The sequence below is a fragment of the Neodothiora populina genome (genome assembly GCF_041146345.1).
Source record: "Neodothiora populina strain CPC 39397 chromosome Unknown canker_contig_13, whole genome shotgun sequence".
Taxonomy (NCBI): domain Eukaryota; kingdom Fungi; phylum Ascomycota; class Dothideomycetes; order Dothideales; family Dothioraceae; genus Neodothiora; species Neodothiora populina.
Window position 1 is genome coordinate 432283 of NW_027191402.1, and position 19738 is coordinate 452020.

General features: G+C 51.5%; 9 protein-coding genes across 9 annotated transcripts; 3 read left to right on the plus strand and 6 right to left on the minus strand.

Moving 5' to 3' along the window:
* Positions 1–688: 688 nt before the first annotated feature.
* Positions 689–1994, plus strand: AAFC00_001742 (uncharacterized protein; the record flags this gene model as incomplete). Its single annotated transcript, XM_069340969.1, has 5 exons — positions 689–803; positions 942–1120; positions 1174–1284; positions 1345–1848; positions 1902–1994. 5 exons carry the CDS (start codon positions 689–691, stop codon positions 1992–1994), a joined length of 1002 nt encoding a protein of 333 aa, XP_069204481.1.
* A 759-nt stretch (positions 1995–2753) lies between these two features.
* AAFC00_001743 (uncharacterized protein) lies at positions 2754–6373 on the plus strand (the record flags this gene model as incomplete). The annotated part of the gene is made up of 5 exons (XM_069340970.1): positions 2754–2784; positions 2886–3053; positions 3179–3349; positions 3402–5903; positions 5964–6373. The coding sequence occupies 5 exons, from the start codon at positions 2754–2756 to the stop codon at positions 6371–6373; spliced, it is 3282 nt and encodes a 1093-aa protein (XP_069204482.1).
* A 1935-nt stretch (positions 6374–8308) lies between these two features.
* Positions 8309–9344, minus strand: AAFC00_001744 (uncharacterized protein; the record flags this gene model as incomplete). Its single annotated transcript, XM_069340971.1, has 2 exons — positions 8309–8736; positions 8873–9344. 2 exons carry the CDS (start codon positions 9342–9344, stop codon positions 8309–8311), a joined length of 900 nt encoding a protein of 299 aa, XP_069204483.1.
* Positions 9345–9932: 588 nt separating this feature from the next.
* On the minus strand, positions 9933–10568 carry AAFC00_001745 (uncharacterized protein; the record flags this gene model as incomplete). The annotated part of the gene is made up of 2 exons (XM_069340972.1): positions 9933–10427; positions 10515–10568. 2 exons carry the CDS (start codon positions 10566–10568, stop codon positions 9933–9935), a joined length of 549 nt encoding a protein of 182 aa, XP_069204484.1.
* Positions 10569–11414: 846 nt separating this feature from the next.
* Positions 11415–12075, minus strand: AAFC00_001746 (uncharacterized protein; the record flags this gene model as incomplete). The annotated part of the gene is made up of 2 exons (XM_069340973.1): positions 11415–11966; positions 12022–12075. The coding sequence occupies 2 exons, from the start codon at positions 12073–12075 to the stop codon at positions 11415–11417; spliced, it is 606 nt and encodes a 201-aa protein (XP_069204485.1).
* A 433-nt stretch (positions 12076–12508) lies between these two features.
* On the plus strand, positions 12509–13108 carry AAFC00_001747 (uncharacterized protein; the record flags this gene model as incomplete). The annotated part of the gene is made up of 3 exons (XM_069340974.1): positions 12509–12590; positions 12656–12954; positions 13016–13108. 3 exons carry the CDS (start codon positions 12509–12511, stop codon positions 13106–13108), a joined length of 474 nt encoding a protein of 157 aa, XP_069204486.1.
* A 133-nt stretch (positions 13109–13241) lies between these two features.
* Positions 13242–14740, minus strand: AAFC00_001748 (uncharacterized protein; the record flags this gene model as incomplete). The annotated part of the gene is made up of 4 exons (XM_069340975.1): positions 13242–13409; positions 13464–14232; positions 14291–14471; positions 14548–14740. 4 exons carry the CDS (start codon positions 14738–14740, stop codon positions 13242–13244), a joined length of 1311 nt encoding a protein of 436 aa, XP_069204487.1.
* Positions 14741–15403: 663 nt separating this feature from the next.
* AAFC00_001749 (uncharacterized protein) lies at positions 15404–16612 on the minus strand (the record flags this gene model as incomplete). Its single annotated transcript, XM_069340977.1, has 1 exon — positions 15404–16612. The coding sequence occupies one exon, from the start codon at positions 16610–16612 to the stop codon at positions 15404–15406; it is 1209 nt and encodes a 402-aa protein (XP_069204488.1).
* Positions 16613–17465: 853 nt separating this feature from the next.
* Positions 17466–18317, minus strand: AAFC00_001750 (uncharacterized protein; the record flags this gene model as incomplete). Its single annotated transcript, XM_069340978.1, has 6 exons — positions 17466–17572; positions 17623–17694; positions 17753–17904; positions 17999–18105; positions 18174–18246; positions 18298–18317. The coding sequence occupies 6 exons, from the start codon at positions 18315–18317 to the stop codon at positions 17466–17468; spliced, it is 531 nt and encodes a 176-aa protein (XP_069204489.1).
* Positions 18318–19738: the final 1421 nt, after the last annotated feature.

Here is a 19738-nt window from a genome sequence, read left to right on the forward strand (position 1 = left end):
AGGGCCACCCGTGTAGACTACAAATAAGGTGAAGCTACATGACACTGTCGCAAACATGCGGCCTTCCGAAGAATGAAAATGTCTCAAAGTGCTGTGCATGAACCAAGAGTTTCCAGTAGTGTGTCAATTGTCACCTTAATGCAGTCTTGTAGCATCTCGAGGTCGTGCCCAGAACACAATTGATAAATGGGACTGTTGAACGTCTTTGGGCGCTCGCGGCCAGGGTACCTTTGGGAAATACAGATTCATAAGCACCACATCTCCATGGACTTCAACATGATGCTCTCTTGTCCTGTATACGAATGAAGAGTTGGTGAAGAGAGTGTGAATCAGTTCTTCAACTTCCGTGAAATAAATTGCAGCAATGTCTTCGATGTGCAAGTGAGGAGTGAGGGAAGGACATTGGATTGAGAGCGGCGAGCTGGGCGATGGTGTTATCACGGGCGCAGAGCTTTGCCAAGGAAACCATCTGATGCCGCTTCGATCTCTTGCACCCCCCACAGCCACAGGCCCTCAGGACAACCATTCCGTCACTCAAGTCGCCGACCAGCCACCACATCGAAGGCCTCCCTTCAGGCATTTCTTACAATTTCGCAGCCAGCTCACCCGCCAAGTGGTAGCGATATTGCTGCTTGGACTTCTCATCACCGTTTCCACGAGGCCTGCGCAGGCCGGGGTTCAGCCCACCATGTCGAGGGTATACGCTGAGGTCAATCAGCACATGCCCAGATCCTACTGGGATTATGATAGTGTCAACATCAGCTGGGGCGTTTTGGAGAACTATGAGGTTGTTCGCAAGATAGGTGCGCCGTCACGGAGATGCTCGAGGCCTCATCTCGAACACCACTTCTAGCCCTTTTGGTCGTGGTGTCTCAACAGAAACGGAAACACACCACGGCCACGCGCTTTGATGTCTAATGGCTGGGACTGACAACTTGCAGGCAGGGGAAAATACTCCGAAGTTTTCGAGGGAATCAACGTTGTCAATTACCAGAAATGCGTCATCAAGGTGCTCAAGCCTGTCAAGAAGAAGAAGATAAAGCGCGAGATCAAGATTCTCCAGAATCTGAGTGGTGGACCAAACATCGTTGCTCTCCTCGATGTGGTTCGCGACAGTCAGGTGCGTACACATCAGCGACGACCAGATACGGCATAAGAGACTAATTAATGTAGAGCAAAACGCCATCGCTGATCTTCGAATGTGTCAACAACACCGATTTTAGAAGCCTCTACCCCAAATTCGTCGATTACGATGTCCGTTACTATATATTTGAGCTATTGAAGGTATTGCCCGATTCCAAACCCAAGACAGCCAGCGGAGCTTAGCTGATGTGCGTTTGGCAGGCACTCGACTTTTGTCACAGCAAGGGCATCATGCACCGAGACGTCAAACCTCACAACGTGATGATAGACCACGAGAAGAAGAAGCTACGTCTGATCGATTGGGGTCTCGCCGAATTCTACCACGCCGGAACCGAGTACAACGTGCGCGTCGCGTCGCGTTACTTCAAGGGACCCGAGCTCCTCGTCGACTTCCAGGAATACGATTACTCTCTCGACATGTGGTCGCTCGGAGCCATGTTTGCCTCTATGATCTTCCGAAAGGAGCCCTTCTTCCACGGCAACAGCAACTCGGATCAACTTGTTAAGATTGCTAAAGTTCTGGGAACGGAGGATCTTTTCGACTACCTCGACAAGTACGACATCGAGCTCGACGCCCAATACGATGACATTCTCGGCCGCTTCCCCAAGAAGAACTGGCACAGCTTCGTAAATTCGGAGAACCAGAGATTCGTGAGCAACGATGCCATAGACTTTCTAGATAAGCTCCTCCGCTACGACCACCAGGTAAGCCCGCGACTGCAAAAGATTCCAGCTTCCGATGGCTAACATAATTTCAGGAGCGTCTGACCGCAAAGGAGGCCATGGCACACCCGTACTTTGCGCCTGTACGCCAGGCAGCTGCACAACAAACAGACGCAGCGCATACCTAAAAGCCAGCAGATGATTGAGCCGAAGGTGGGCAGGCAAGGTGTCTCGACGCGGCTTTGTCGTCATGATGAACACGATGGACATGATGATGGCTTGGTTGGGCCACACGCAGAGGAGCTGTCAAACGGGAGACAAGGAAAGGTGGTTGTAATTGCACTTGGCACAGATGACTGGTCTCATACCGCATAACATCACGGAACAAGCGACGGCGTACGGGGGTTTGACAGGTACAGTAGGGTAGAGCTCCTTCAGCCTGGAGATGGATTTGCTGCCGGGCTGGACGAAGAGCTGTAGATATCCAATTAACCTTTTTACATGTTTTCTTTTCTGTTACGACGACAACAACTCCTGTGAGCGCATCAAGTATACAGTAATTCGTAACGACGATGGCGCAATAGCGTGTACCCCTCTCACATGGACATGACAACACGAGTCAAAAGTGAGAATGAGTCAAATCGAATATGAGTCAAAACGCAGAATTGCGGGCAGGTCCATAAAATTCAGGGTCCGGGTTTGGAATATTCCAAGTCTCGCAGTCAAGTGCATGACCCATCTTTATCTTCTTTGCGACCAAGCATTATTCCACCGACGCCACTCTCTACAGGCGTTTGACAAGATCCAATCCCAAACAGCTTGTCGCATAGAGCAGCGTGACAAGTCTCAAAATTCTGTCGCGAGCGCTTCACAGGAGCGCATCGGTGCTAAGACGATCACCCGGGATACTTGGCTTTCACCAGCGTCGGCCTCTGACCTCCAGCAAGATGGCGCTTAACGCAGCCTCCCACAACCCTAGTATGTTCGATCCGATGGCATGAGAAGGGGGAGAAAGAGGAGGATATAGAGAAATGATGGAGGAGTTGTGCAGAGCTGGGCTGACCGGTACTCATCTGCAGCGGGCGAGAAGACCGGCCCTGTCACCGGACAAGCACCCCCAGTGTCGTCTGAAGCAGCACAAGACATCCTCGCCGCCTCCGAGAAGGATCCCAAGGGCACTAATGTGCCTGGCCAAGCCGGCGGAGAAGGCAGTGAGGCCCCGAAGAAGGCCAAGAGCGAGAAAGAGCGTACGTCAACCTATCCGCTTCGAACAGTCATACGCTGGGCACCACCTCGAACGCAGCGCCATCGCTTGCTTGATGCTCGGCGCTGGTCAGATCTAGAGCTCTGACTGACATTGAACCCTTCACAGTGGCAAAGGAACGTGCCAAAGCCGAGAAAGCCGCCAAATTCGCCGCCAAGCAGGCAAAGCAACAGGGCAGCGCTGCCGCCGCTTCAACCAAGACCAAGGAGAAGAAGCCCAAGGAGAAGGAGGAGGTCTTGCCCCCATACGCTGAAGAGACGCCCCCAGGAGAGAAGAAGAGTAAGATTGGCACTTGTGGAGCGGAGATGCTTGGACTGATCACTCCTTACAGTTCTCAAACCTTTGGACGATGCCTACCACAAGGCCTACATTCCCTCCGTCGTCGAGTCCGCCTGGTACGACTGGTGGGAGAAGGAGAAGTTCCACGAGCCCGAGTTTGACGCGGATGGCAACGTCAAGGCCAAGGGTTACTTTGTCATCTCCGAGCCTCCACCAAACGTTACTGGCGCCCTTCACTGCGGTCACGCTCTCGCCACATCTCTCCAGGACACCCTCATCCGCTGGAATCGCATGAGAGGCTTGACCACTCTTTATCTGCCTGGATGCGATCACGCTGGTATTTCCACACAGAGCGTCGTGGAGAACATGCTCTGGAGAAGACAGGGAAAGACGAGACACGACCTTGGCCGTGAGAAGTTCACGCAGACCGTGTGGGACTGGAAGAACGAATACCACTCCAAGATCAACAAGGTCTTGAGGAGAATGGGAGGTTCATTCGACTGGACTCGTGAGGCTTTCACCATGGATGCCAACCTGTCCGCTGCCGTGAGCGAGACCTTTGTCCGTCTGCACGAGGAGGGCTACATCTACCGATCGAACCGTCTTGTGAACTGGTGCACCAAGCTGAACACCGCGCTCTCGAACCTTGAGGTCGACAACAAGGAGCTCGAAGGTCGCACTATGCTCGACGTCCCCGGATACGATCGAAAGATCGAGTTCGGTGTCATCACTCACTTCAAGTACCCTATCGAGGGCTCGGACGAGACCATCGAGGTGGCCACCACCCGTATCGAGACCATGTTCGGTGATACTGGTATCGCAGTCCACCCTGACGACAAGCGCTACACGCATCTCATTGGAAAGAAGGCGAAGCACCCCTTTGTCGATCGTCTCTTGCCCATCTTCGCAGACGAGTACGTCGACCCGGAGTTCGGAACCGGTGCCGTAAAGATCACCCCTGCCCACGACCCTAACGATTTCAACCTCGGTACCAAGCACAAGCTTGAGTTCATCAACGTGCTCAACGACAACGGCACAATGAACAAGAACGCCGGTGCCTTTGAGGGACAGAAGCGATTCGAGGCTCGTTACACCGTTACCGAAGAGCTCACCAAGCTCGGCCTCTTCGTCAAGAAGGAGAACAACCCCATGAAGGTCCCGCTCTGCTCCAAGTCCAAGGATGTCATCGAGCCCATCATGAAGCCCCAATGGTGGATGCGCATGTCGGAGCTTGCACAGACGAGTATTGATGCTGTGCAGAACGGCGAGATCAAAATCCGCCCCGAAGGCGCCGAACGAAACTTCTACCACTGGATGCGTAACATCAACGACTGGTGCTTGTCACGTCAGCTATGGTGGGGTCACCAGATCCCCGCCTACTTCATCAAGATCGAAGGCGAGTCGAACGAAGACGACGATCAGCGATGGGTCACAGGCAGAACCGAGGAGGAGGCCAAATCCAAGGCCGAGAAGAAGTACCCTGGCCAAAAGATTGAGCTCGTCCGCGACCCTGACTGTCTGGACACCTGGTTCTCTTCTGGACTGTGGCCTTTCTCCACTCTGGGATGGCCTAACCAGACCCACGACCTGGAGAAGCTGTACCCAACCTCTGTGTTGGAGACCGGCTGGGATATTTTGTTCTTCTGGGTCGCAAGAATGATCATGATGGGTCTCAAGCTCACTGGCAAGGTTCCCTTCACTGAAGTGTACTGCCATTCGCTCATCCGTGACTCCGAGGGAAGGAAAATGTCCAAGTCTTTGGGTAACGTTATCGACCCCGTGGATATCATGGACGGAATCACGTTACAAGAATTGCACGACAAGCTACTGGCCGGTAACCTTGACCCCAAGGAAGTCAAGACTGCCACCAAGTACCAGAAGGACTCGTTCCCTCAAGGTATCCCAGAGTGCGGAGCTGACGCTCTTCGTTTCTCTCTTGTTCAGTACACCACCGGTGGCGGCGACATTGCTTTCGATGTCAGAGTCATGGCAGGCTACCGCCGTTTCTGTAACAAGATCTACCAGGCGACCAAGTACGTTCTGGGCAACCTGCCCAAAGACTTTGTCCCTCAGGCAAAGGGTGGCAAGACTGGCAAGGAATCGCTGGCCGAGCGCTGGATCTTGCACAAGTTCACCATCACTGCCAAGGAGATGAACGAGGCTCTTGTCGCCCGCGAGTTCTCGCGCTCCACTCAATTCGCTTACCAGTACTGGTACGACAACCTCTGCGATGTCTACATCGAGAACAGCAAGGCCATCATCAGAGACGGAACCGAGGAGGAGAAGAGGAGTGCGATTGATACCCTCTACACGGCGCTCGAGGGTGCTCTGTGCCTCATCCACCCCTTCATGCCTTTCCTTACCGAGGAGCTGTGGCAACGTCTTCCCCGACGCCCCAACGACAAGACCAGATCTATTGTCGTTGCCGAGTATCCCGAATACGACGCCAACCTGGACGACGCGAACAGCGCTGCCGCCTACGAGCTTCTGCTTGGATGCTCCAAGGGTGTGCGTAGTCTCATGTCCGAGTATGCGATCAAGGACGAGGGCAAAGGTAAGCAACACGCAACCCCACTTCCTATTTCTTGCACGATAAGAACTGACCCTCTTCTAGCATTCGTGCACTGCAGCGACGAGACATCATACAAGACCGCCTCCGCCGAGCAAGCGACCATCAAGTCCCTCTCAGGCAAAGCCCTCACGGGCCTGACTGTCCTATCACCAACCGACGCGCGCCCCACCGGCTGCGCAGTCTTCGCCGTCTCTGCATCTGCAGCCGTGTTCCTCGAAGTCGCCGGCCGCGTGGATGTCGAAGCCGAGATCTCAAAGGCGCAGCAGAAGCTGCAGAAGGCGTCCGAGGGCGCCAAGAAGCAGCGCAAGATCCTCGACGCGGAGGGCTTCGCCGACAAGGTCAGCTACCAGGTTCTCGAGACCGAAAAGACGAAGTTGGATGACCTGTTGGCTGAGCAGAAGAACTACGAGGAGAGTATTGCGCAGTTTGAGCAGCTCAAGTTGAGCAAGTAGAGAAAGGAAAAGGAGGGTAGCTAGCCAGTAAAGTTAGGCAAACGATAGATGAATACCAAAAAATCGATTGAATCTCCAGCAGCGTCTCTGCGTCCCGTAGGATCCTGTTCAAAACAAGAGCTAATTAGGTAGCTCATTTGACGAATCTCTGGACTAGAAGCACACGCATCGATTAGCATCGCGAAACAGTCAGCGTAAGGAACTCATAGTTACTAAAGTCAGTCGCAGCCAGACACTAATTATACAGAAGCGAATCTTGTCTGTCTCGACGGAACAAATCATGCGAAATCGCCAGCCTCGAATCGCACGTGTCGCTATCTAAGAGAACGGGACTAGGTCTAGCCTCTTCGAGTTAGATCTATAACCCTGCGATCATCTTGCAGATGCAATACGTAGTCGCTCTGAAGCACGTGCAGACCACTCTTTCTCTTCTTGCTGTCTGTGACGGGGCCGCATGAGGTAAAGCTACAACATGAAAGTCGTTGTGCTGTTTAGTACCCAGTCATCGCTCTCTACGTCCGTGGTAGCTGAAAGTCGAGGACGGATGTGTTGGAATCGTCAACTTTGACGCCGATTACTGACTCTCTCAGCATTGTATGGGCCATGGACTGTAAATTCTCGCGAAGAATTATTGAGACGAGTAGACTCTTCATCAGACGGATGCTGTGCCAGCCATCGATCTCATCTTATCGACCAGGACCGGAGTCGCTATCTCTAGGCAGACGCGAGTGCAAGCCAACACTAAATGCACCATCAAGCTGATATCGTTCCTTCTTCTTGCCCTCAGGCTGTCCGAAAGGTCTTTTAGATCTTTGAAAGTCATTTGACCTCAGTGGACCGAGACCAAGTTAATAAGTAACACGTAACCATATCCATTCCCATGCTCGACAGCCGTTCCGGATACTGAAGCCTCGACGCGTTCGAGTCGAAATGCCATGAGACATAGCCTCTCTCAGTTGGACACAAGCTAATTACCTGATCTGATACTGCGCGTTATAGCCCATCAAGCGAGACTGAACCATGTGCGTCCCATCCGACACTCCTCGCGCACAGCAAGCAAACCTTTTGGTCCATCTCATGTATCACTCATCACTTCCAGTCAATATATCTCTCTACCACGAACCTAGTCTAGTCGACCTAAGCGACCTAGCATACCCTGCTTTTACGCGCGCCTTGCGTCGGTCCTGTCTTGAGGAAATATACCTCAATGACTTCATCACTCGAGTACCCACCCCTCGCGAGGGAGTCTCTTCCGGTGCCCGAGTTGTCTACCTAGGTAGATAAGGTACTCATGGAAGGAAATATAGTGAAACTATCTCTCTGAATTGCTGCAGCGCTGTCTGGATGGTTCTATTTGAGTCCCAAATTCTTGAAAGCCCAAGTCAAGGTAGTGATTCACGTATGTTTCGCTCTTCTCCCATCTCTCATGAGAACAATGTCCCTGTGTCCGTGTCTATGCAAGATCTTGAACAGGAAGGAAACATTATTGCCAATAATTACTATTTGCATATGCGGTCGCGTTATACGAGGGCACTATTCAGACCACCTGACGGGGTAGGCAGGCAGCTTTGGTCTGGATTGTAGGACATATACACGATGAGAAGGCGGCAGGACGTCGTTAAATGCAAGTTAAGACAACGTAGTTTGTTCGGCTTGTTATTTTCTTTTTTGTTTGATGATATGTCACAGCAAACACACGCTGGTGTTGTGCTCTGTCTTAATTCTCTGCCTCTAAAGCAATGATAATAGTCTTCTTTGTCTGGGAAGTAGGCAAGGCGACGCCAGAGCTGACTGGTCAGTCGACTGACGGAACCTCGAACCCATAGGAAGAAGAAGAAACAGTCTTGCATCGGTTCGCCGCACCCATATTTGGTATCTCGCAGGAAACGCCGCAACAATGAATGGTCGGATAGATAAGAAATACAGCGACCAGGATCAGGAAAACTTCCACCTGTTGCCGCATACGGTGCACTCGCAGAACGTGGTCATAGGTTCATCGGCAGAGCGTGTCTGGGCCTGGCTGTAGCTGACCTTCTTCTGTCCACACTTTCCGCAGGTCAGACTTGCGCTGATACTTCTCTCCGCTTGCGCGACCATAGCCTTGTCCATGTTCTCCTTGTGCAATCTCTCATCCTCGGCGCGTTGCTTGTCGCTCTTCAATTCTTCGTGGGTCATGGTAACAAAGCGAGAGGGCGCGATGGTGCCGACTAGGACTTGATGGCGAAGGTTTGGGTTGTTCTTGTTTTTCAGGTTCTGGAACAAGGAGCGGATGCGGGTTCTGTATTCAGGACTACCCTCGGGTTGGTATGCGTTGAAGGCGGCAAGTTCAACGGAGCGAGCGACGACAAGAATGTCGTCCGAAGCTAAGCCAAAAAGTCAGCGATTTGTTTGACATCAGCGAAATAAATGCGCGAGGCCAGAGCCAGATGATTTAGATGTATACAGGACTGGAGTTTGTCCCGAGACAACGCGCATAACAGAGCGAGAGATAGTACATACGCTCAGAGGACATGAAAGCGAGGCCATCATACATGAGCTTGACGCAAGCATCCCGTGTCGCGCTACCGGTGACCTTCCAATCGACCTTGTCCGTTATCGTGTTTCGCTTCTCCAGATCTCCCTGGTGAGGCGCCTTGGTCTTCTGTGCTTGCTGACTCGGAGCAGGAGAAGCAGCGGCACTGTTGGTGGATTTGGCAGGCGCAGGTGAACTGGTCGCACTGTTGGCGGGCGCTTTTTTCACATCCGTCTTCCATTTGTTGACCAGACTGCTAGCCTGTCGAGCGACGGCAGCATCCGGGTTCTGCCTCAGTTTGTTGACGTGCACTCCTATCTTAGTCTGGCGCAACACCTTCTCCGTCGCAGTCCATCCTTTGAGTCCCTCTAGCATTTGCAGGATTGTTGCTGGCGGGTCGCCTCCGGTTGCTGCCTTGGCGAGCTGCTTTGCCCGCTCCTCTACATCTTTCGGCTCCATCTTCCTGGGTGGTATAGTATCTTAGGCGACAGTGATGGGTGAAAGGTTATCCTGCGCGCAGCTTCGGATGACGTGTGGTGTCACGCTCGGCTGACAGTGAATGTCTTGGGATGCCGCTTCCGTATACGACGGGCTAGCTTTTGTTCAGATCCTCATCAAGCGGGACGAGTGAATTGAGGCGGCTATGAACTTGAGACGCGAAGATGGAGTTGAATGTGCTGTCGTTGTAGTGAGACTGAAAGAAAGGGAATAAGAGAGAGCGAGCGTGAACAAGGCAAGTAAAGTATGCTCACATGCGATTCGGTGCCTTCCCGTTGTGAGGCACTTGTGTTGCTGCATAAGGTATTCACGACCCTGTTTCTGGCTTGGCATCTCCATGCATGCGGGGAGACTGCAGTAGTGTCTCGGGTACCATTTATTGTATCATTACTGTCAGTCTTGTGAACAACCGTAAGATGTCAAGTGGTGCAATAGCAGCAGTCATTAGCTATTCGACATTGGGTCGTGCATGTATACCTAGCAGCTACCACCAGTATCCCATGGAAAAGGCAGCAAGCAGCAACACCTGTAGAAACACCAAGCAACCTCTTACCCTTGCCAATCATATACAAGTTTGATGCGATGCTCCTCCTTTCCCTTCTTCGCAAATACATGCCTGACATATCTTCTTTCACCACCGATGACTTCAAAGCCCCACGTCTGATCTGCAGTCCATGTCGAGCTGAGACTCTCCGTATAACTCTCGACCAATTCATTTCCGCCATCATCCAAGAACTTCTGGTCCCAGCCTTGCTTGAGATACGGTTCGTCAATGTCTTCGACCTTGATGAATCGCGATCTGCCCTTGACATGCCCAAAGACTCGATCTGTCTTTTCCTGAAACGCCCAGTCCAGCATGCGTTCTTCCAGGTTGCTCGACCCTGCGCTCGCCACTTGTTCGATGTCGATGTGGGTTTTGTCTTGGTCGTCCACATACTCTTTGACATGCAGTGTAATTGTAGAGTATTTTATTGCCTGGCGGACCAGCCAGCTCACCCCTTGCATAGCGAGCACGGAATCAGAGGAGTCAGATAGGCTTTTGTTCTTTGGACATGATTAGTAGTCTACCTGCACTGCGGGCTACGCGGAATATAGGCAGATAGTGATCGGGATGCAGTATTAGGAACATACGAGCACAAATGTTCCTCCCAGGTTATGCAATGTGACTTTATCTGGAGCCGCCATTTTGGGTGTATCGATAGCAGCCACGAAGTAGGCAAGGTAGTTGTATCGAACACAGAAGAATGTCGGCCTTAAAGAAATATTGCTCTTGCGTTCGAATGAACCAGAGTACTTGATCGTATATTTGGGCCGATTGGCAAGAGGTAAGCAACTAGGAATGCATACACGTGAGTAAGCATAGGCTTGATATCAGGTGGTCGGCGAATCTATTTATCTAAGGTATCTAAGCTGCGCCCCGCACCGAGGCACTAGGTTGTAGATCCGTAGGTCGGCGTCTCACCCACATGGTCTAGTCCTTGCGTTCGTCGTCCCTGTTTATAGGTACTCCCTCGCACTCGATTCTTGACAGTATTACGAGACATCTGTTATCCTCTGATAGCGCCATTGCTCTACCATCAACTGACCTGTGCAAAACAACTTCTGAGCCTATAAGTCAGTCAGTGGACTTGAACGCCTCATATTTGGTGAAACCTGGCAAACCAAGGTAATACAAAAGGTAACGTGCTCGCACAAGGCAGGTTCAGAGAGAAGATTAAAGTCTACAGAGGCTCGATGAGGGTGCGACAACAGGTTGAGTGCCTTTGCAGGCCAGAACACAGCGCGCACCAAATGGCTCCGACCGAGCCTTCGGTCTAAGGATGATGTCTCATCACAATAGGGGCACGGGGTGAAAGGCAGTGTAGCGACTGATATACGTACAGAATGATGTTGGTGACATGAGCTCTGTGCGTTACTTAATTCGAACCGTAAGTAACGTTGCAGGTGTGCGATATGACGAGTATGCTCTTGTGGAGCATAGTTGAAGCATCCTTCACGTTGACATGCAAGGCCTTACTTTCAATCATGCCTTCAGACATTGGTTGTAGTAGTGGCATTCTGACCAAGGGTTGGCCATTGAAAAGGTCGTTGCTTAGGTTTCGACGACAACGATTTCTTCGGTATCTGAACCTCGTCCTCTCCGTAGGCAAGGTCCACAGAATGATCTTGCAGCTCGTCCAACTCTCGAGCCATTCGGCGATGAGTCAGATTGCCGGGATTTTCTGTTGAATTGTCGATGAAGTGTTCCCACTTTCGCTTCGATTGCTCCGTCGACGCACTGTCGCTGGGGTTTCCACCCTTGTCGTAAGCAGCGGTGGCAGCTGGCCTGGTCCTCTCGTCTGTTTGCGCAGGGCGGTCCGGTTCCGAAGTCTCGGCAGCATCCTGAGCACGTCGTTTCTCCCTAAGAATGACTTGCACTTCGGTGTGTCTGAACATGGCAATTTGATCGTCGGTCAGAGTGCGCTTCACTCCATCGGGATAGTAGCCGAGCCCGTCATCTTCTTCATATTCTTGTTCAAGTGTCACCGTGGGTGGTTTTGCAGCGCTACCGAAATGCAGCGAGTGGAAGCTTTGAAGATCATCCTCATTCAAGTGTCAGCATGGTCGCACATGATGCGGTGACAGTCGACTGACTGACTGTGGTGACAATTGGGACGGGGAACGCGAATGGTTGATCACCACCGCCGGCCATTCTGACAATGAAAGAAGTGTTTACAGCTCTAGTCACGTCTTGAAGTGATGAGGTGTAGCTTCCATATCCCGGATCATGACTGTCCCAAGAGGAAGGTTATATGTGAACACATTCATCTGAGCATCTTGAAGCACAATTGTGCAGCAGACCTGGACTTTATTGCACAACAACTCGCAGAGCCGCATGTCACATGAAGCGCGGAAGATCGCCGCAGTGATGTAAGGCTTGGCACCTGGTAGTCCCATCTCTCCACGTGCGGGAACCATCTGCACGTTCACTGCCTGCCTACTACCTTATCTCTGTATCAATCATCTACCACTTTAGCAAACAGATCTGACGAGAAGCAATGCAAATCCTCATAGCTCTTCTGCTGATAGTGACAACATCTGCGACCCAATTACCACCCTTTTCTCCAACCGCGCCACAAGACATCATGGGTGGATCCGACTCGACGTTGACCATCGGAGACGTCATTGGCCTTGAGCGCAGCGTCAACATCTTCGCGGGTCTGACTCGTGAGTTCCCTTTCGCATAACAAGCATAACCACAGCAAAGGGATACTGATGCGCACTCGAATCAGGCGACATCAACGCCGTCTCAGACCGCCTAGACAGCGCGTCAGACAACACGACTGTTCTTGCGCCGCTGGACTCGGCCATCACGAAACTGTCGACCAAGCCGTGGGAGGACGCATCGGATTATTCAGCACTTGGAGAGTCCGCTTACGAAGGAAAGTCTGGCGAGGATAGAGCACAGCGTAATCTGAGGCGGTTTGTTGAGGCTCATATTGTTCATGAGTCGCCGTGGACGGAGAAGCATAAGATACAGACGCTGGGAGGTAATACGATATGGTGGGAGAGGAAAGAAGGAAAGACATATGTGAGTTCCTGATTCCAAGGAGGTTGATATACTTACGACTTACTGAAACCTTGTCGCTTAGATATACCCCGGAGCCATCGAGGTCACCAGCCAGTCGAAGAAAGCCGGTAATGGTGAAATATGGGTTGTCGATGGTGTCGTGAATGCCGCCTAGTGCATCTTGAAATGACAGAGTACATGATAATATGACGACTTGCAACGAAGAATGGATCGAGCGGCGCTTTATTTACTTTTCCAAGACTCAAAATTGATATCAATATCTTCTGCCCAGGGCTTCATTTTCATAATCAACCCTGGTGCATCTTCTTCACTCGCTGACCACCCTCGTAGAGTAATCGGTCGATTGCAGAGGCTGTCACAAGCACTCCTCCGACGACGCCACATACGCCGACCAGGAATGCGGAGAAGCTTCTGCTACGAGCTTCGCGGTTGATAACCTTCATAGGCGATATGTCCTGATCAGGGGGTCAGTTACGTTTGTCAATATCATTCGTGATCACAGAACTTACGTAGGAGAAGAAAACTCCAGGTATACCACCTCTTGCGTGCAGTCGCTCTGCGTGGCCTTCTGCTTTGTCGTCTCCGCCGTTCAAACTTCGCTTGTGGCTAGTAACGCTGTACTGATGCGTCTCAACGCTGCCAGCTTCGCCGTGTCCATAGTTTCCAAGCTCCACAGAGTCGCTGGGCAAGTCAAGAACGTTCTTCTTGCTCTCCCATCCGAGTGGTAGGTATGCCGTAGACACAACCTTGACAAAGTACATGTAGTTGTAGGCCTTCTCGTCAGTCTTCTGTTCAGTGTTGTCAAGCGGGTTCAGATGGTGGTTGCTCCAGCCCATGCCCTTCTTTCCGATCTTGGCCACGATGTTATCTGGCAGTTGAGGACCGAAGCGAAGATGGTGGATCTTGTGGGTGAAAGTGTGTTCGACACCATTGCCTCCAGCGAAGTAGTTCTCGAGGTCATGGACGTGCATGTTGCCATTGCTGAAAGACTTTCCAGGAGCGAAGTGAAAGTTGCCAATAACCTTGTTGACGCGGATTCCTCCCTCGATGCGGCATCCTTCACGGCGCTGCTGGTCCAGGAACTCGGAGTAGTGTTCGCGCTCGCATTGCTCGACATTCTCGCCTCGACCGAAAGACCAGGACACACTGGCGTAGGCATCACGCACTTCGGCGCAAGTGTTGCAGCAGCCAGGCTTCGAAGCGCCAGATGGGGAAGGTGCGCCATAGCACTGACCGCAGTATGAAGGATCGAGATGGGTTGCCGCTTCATCACCGTGTCTATTGCGTAAGAATGGTAAGTGTCTCGGTTTCGAAACGAGGAGTCTTGCAGACATACAGATTCAAAGCCTTGGACTCGATTGCGCGGCCACCCTCGAGCTCTGGCGCCAATCTGACCTTGTTGACACCATGCATCACTCCAGTCTGTATCTCGCCGGATACGTCCATCACGTCCAGCGTGAGGAGCTCGCAGGGCACTCTAGGAAAGGATATGTTCATGTGGATCTCCATCTTCTCTCCTGTACGTGACGGATCATGTTAGAACCACATAAGATCTATCATTCAACGTAATAAGAATGAGCAAGGCATATTTACCTCGTCCTTTGTCAACCACCAGCTCCGGATGCACGACGATCCTTCGGTAATCTGCCCATTCTCCCCAAACAAGCCAAAGAATAAGTAGCAATGAGCCGAGTGTCACGATGCCTCCAGACGTCGTTCTGATCCTGGCATCTTCCACCGTCTTGGTGAAAGCGTCCAGGCGCGTGAAGCGCGATTTTGCAGGCATGATGAAGATTGGGAGAGAAGAATGATATCACACGTTACGGGGAGTCCAGCTCGCAGCAACACTTGTGGTCGCAGGTCTTGAGGTACTGGATGGGAACCGATGATTTTAATGATACATCAGAGCGTGGGACTCCTTCTTCTTTGGACTCAACCGAGTGACTTGGATGATGAGGCGTTCAAAGGAGTGAACAAGGATTCCAATGGTCACTATGTGGAATCGGACTACCTTAAGGTGATTTAATAAGAGGCCACCTTTACCTCCGCTTGGCTTCGACCTGCCGCCGCAATGTCGAGCGTGGTCCGCACGCTGCGCCCGCACGTCGTTATCGTGGGGAAGAAACACAATTAATCACCACGCTGACTCTGACATGATACTATTTGGGTATATCAAAAACCTTTCAGCACGTCGTGTTCCAATGCCTATGAGACAGACATGGAATGCAGTCACGCAAGTGCAACATGATCTGTGGCTCATTGCTCGCAGTGCTCATTTTGGTTCGATGCATGCGTAGCAGCCGCCACTTTTATATGTGATTTTATCTGATGTTGAGACGCTTGTCATATGTGTAGGCGGAAAATATTTCTGAAAATGTCCAATGGTCGTTCGTGCGCGTACAGGGGGTATCATAAGAATTCCAGTCCATCCCGGAGTTTGCCAACCCTTTTATGCTATCTTTCGTCCGACGTTGCCTACGCCTCTTCCAACAATGCTGACGACCACGTCCCGCTCGCCATCGCCATCTCTCAGTCCCCATCCACTCATGCCGTATATCCTGAGATCGCGAGCGAGCTGAATCACCCCATCGGTACCCAGCACGTCCTTTGAAAGAACCAATCTGCCCACGTCTTCGCTGCCCATTGCCATCATGGTAAGCATGGTCGGTGCTGCAACGACAGACGCGCAGCCGGCTTGTGATATGGACTCCAGAAGCTGATAAGCGCAGGCCTTGCCTATGTCTTCCGGAGCCTCACCACCGGACGATGAGCTGGCGACATCAGCAGAGTAGAGCACACCAGTACTGGACTCGGCGACCAAGCTGAGACCAAAACCGATTCCAATCTTTCGCTTTGCCGCCGCGTTGTTCTTCTCTGGAGCTGCTATCAACGGTGCTGATGAAACATCGGAGAAGATATATGTGTCGGCAACAAAGGTGTTCAGCACTCCACGTGCTGTGTCAATCATCCTTGCATTGTTGGCACCAGCAACGCCTGTGGCGTAAGCAACACCTCGTATGCGCTTTACCCGGCCGGGATTCATCAGATGTATGGTTTTAGGCAAGCGTACTTGATGCCCGAAAACGAGCTGGACTTCTCCACCACCGCCTCGACCACCGGGACCTGGATTTGAGCGCCGAAGTATGCGCAGTTCAATATTGTTCTCTATTCCAAAACTCTTGTAGAGTGGCAATATGGCTGTTCTCACTGTGTCAACGCTGACATCGCCCTTGTCGGTCGAACTAGTGATGACGCCAGGGCCTGTGAAAAGGACATTGACTGGCGCTTTTGAAAAGGCTGCCAGCATGCACAGGGGAATCAGAAACCAGCTGACACCTCGAGCACACTCTCTGGGCAGTTCGTGTTTCACAACACCTCCGCTAGCACCGTACCCAGCGGCACTTCCGATGATGAGACCAGGTTTGTAGACGAGCGTCGTTCCTGTCATTGAAAATTCGATTCCACTGCCATTGGTGATGGTGTCGAGCAATCGTAAGAACGATACTTCGTGAGGACTGAGTCCAGTATTTGTGTGAGAAGAGGATCGAATCTGGGAGATGCGGATTGGTCGTCCAGTCAAAGTTGCCAGAACCAGTCGAGACGTGAGCTGAGCTGCACCAGTAAAGCGCAGAGGCGCCGGCGGCGGCGCTGTTGCCATATTCTTCTGTCGTTCAGTCCCTCGTCTTCCCAATGTCACAGTCGTACTTGGTCTGAGAATAAAGATTGCTGGCGAAGATTGTATTGTAGGAAACTGATGATTTGGTTCGATGATGCAGATTTATCTTCCACAGAAAGCAGGAAAGGAAAAAGATGGACCGCATCGGCGCTAAATTTGGCTAAACTCCGAAGCCAAGCCTGCTTTGGAACATCGAGTAAGTCACCTCGTACTGTATTTCCATCAAGGTACGCGCATTTGCTTTGAGACACCAGAGGATACCTTCGACGAGACACAGATAAAGTGCTGATGACAACAGTATCTCAGTATTGTGGCATATCAGTGGCAATTCAGAATGAGCCTGTCGAACTTCAGCCCTTACAGCGGCACTCAATCCCTGATCTACAGTCTTCGAGCTCGTGGAGGCCGATCACTTTCTACTAGTGCTCGACCCTTAGCTCCTCGAATGCTTTATTCGACTTACTCAATGGCGCCGTGTACCATAACGTGGAGACACGTATTCTACTGATCACACTGCTTCAGTTTCCAGGTGTACGAGTAGTGTGATCGTCTCTTGTCAAGCAAAAGCTGCTCGAATCCGGACACGCGATAGTGCTCGTCGCTGTGCTAGCTTCATCATGGTATGTAGAGAAACCTTTCGTCTGATATCATTTGCTATCTGAGGTATCGTGCATGATAAAAGTGCAGCAAGCATGTTCGAGGTAATGAAAATCTTTCTTCCGGACCAGCCCTTTTCGTTTCACCGTCGCAGCTTACGGAATACTCCATCCTAATGTCATTGAACTACTACCCGCACTTCGTAAGGCTTTGTAGCCGCGGATAAGATACGACGTCGCTAAGATCGGTATCCACCTCCATTGCTGGGATATCCTCCTTGACCGCCACCGCTGCCGTAGCCTTGAGGGGAGCGCCAGTTGCCGCCAGGAGGGGCGTTGCCGTAACCTACATCTAGTCAGCAATAGTCATCACCGTATGGCTTTCGCTTTACGTACCGCCCTGCTGACCGCCCTGCTGACCACCCTGGCCGCCTTGCTGGCCACCTTGTTGACTGTAGCCGCCGCCGCCTATAGAGAGACTTGTCAACAACAGATTTACGCCCCGGTTGCAAGAGGGAAATCATACCGTAGCCGCCGTAGCTACCACCTCCACCGCTGCCGCCGCCGTAGCCGCCGCCACGAGGGTTGTTGTAGCCGCGGTTGGCAAAGCCACCACCACCACCTCCTCCGCTGGCGCGCTCTGAAGCTTTGTCGACACGGATGGTGCGTCCATCGAATCTATCGTCAAGTATCAATTTCGAAGGACTGTTGTACTGGCGCATAGCGCGACTTGGCTTTCTCGTCAGGAAATGACAAGACAGATGACGCTTACTCGACTTCGTTCATTCCAGCGATGGCAGCTTCAGCTTCGCTCTCGTTCTGGAAGCGAACGAAACCAAAACCACGGCTGCGACCGGTGTCACGATCCTTCACAACAACCTGTATGTGTGTGAATATCCATGATCTCCTGTTCAGAGTCGCTAAGTGACCATATGGGGGGTACACACTGCCTCTTCGACCACGCCGAACTCTTCGAACTTGGCGCGTAGAGTAACATCATCTGTGTGCCAGGCGAGGCCACTAAAACATGTCAGTGAGAGATCATTGAATGAAGGATGCAGATACAAATACCCAATAAAGAGTTTGGACATGCTTTCAGCGATAATCGCGATTTCTACGCGATGCTGATCGGACGAGTACTGATCAATGTGTAAGCTACGATTCATCCAGATTGCGACAAGCACTTGAACGTACGTGGTAGTACGAAGTAAAATGCTGGGATGTGATCAAACTTACAAGTGGATTATTATTAAATCGCAATGATCAGATCCAGGCCGTCAAGAACAAAGTGACTTGAGAAATTGAAACGAACAGACCTCTGAGAGAGAAGGACACGTTTGTAGACTGGAAACGGTGAGTGCGGATGCAGCTCTGTTGGTTTTGTCCAGGGTTCAGGAGGAGTGCCAGAGCGAGCGAGCAAGAAGGTGGGAGCTGGATTGCCCCTCATGCAGCAAAAGCACGCTACTGTAATCAGCCGTTCAAGCTTGATTCGCTGCAGACGATGGTTCTGATAGCACGCCATGGAACTTGTTTGTGCGGCGCCAGTGTGCAGTAGCCGGGGCGGGTTGTTTACATACCTAGTCGTAGTGGGTTGGCTATTGGCGTACTGTACAATATAATAATTGGGACCATGCGGTCCATCACCCGGCCTATCACTACAGATTCACATGGTTGCCGCACATGTCTCACACATCGTCTGGCATGCATTTTTCAACAATCGCAAGTCTCAATTTCCCATCCCTCACTAGCGCATATGTTACTGAGCGTTATGCTTTTCGTTCGCAACAGACTAAACAACGATCCGCCTTTGCCTTTTTGCTTTTATCATCATGGTACTCTGACATGTCGAGCATTAATACCAGGCCCAGGACTGAGCAAGCGTATGTGGAGAACAGATCCCCCTAACTCATCTTGCTAGCGCCTGTGCTCAGACCATACCAAATCGATGCCGAACTAGCTTTGCTCCCGAATACGGTCAAGCGCCCGAATGCGAGCTCAAACTTCCCCGCGAATATGGCTTGCCAATGAATCATGAGTACAGGTTTAAAATACATGATATCGATGTACTGTACACGGGGCAAGTACCTGACTGTCAGTGTGCCTCGCACGTCTAGGCTACTGTGGCCCACCTCGAGCAAAATGCATCTCCACTCATCAACAAGCAGCTTTGGTCGAAAGTATACTGCACGCCGGTTTGTGTTACATTGTCAGCAGGCGCGTTCTACTGTTTCAGCTAAGCAGGTGGGCTGTCTGATTCACTCACGACAGAGTGACATGATGATATTCCACAATACTCTACTTCTTGTATCGACCGCAGGCATTGTGATGAGTTCGGTTCTGAAATGCCATCACAATGACTGAGTTAGGTACATAGTTACTGACACGGCTCGACCATCAATGATGCATGTGAAAATCCATCACACGCCGCAGGCAGTGGGGCTGCAGGCTTATGCTGTGTACAGGCGAGCAAATGTGTCCCTCAAGATTCGAACTTATAGTGTTGCATCCGTTG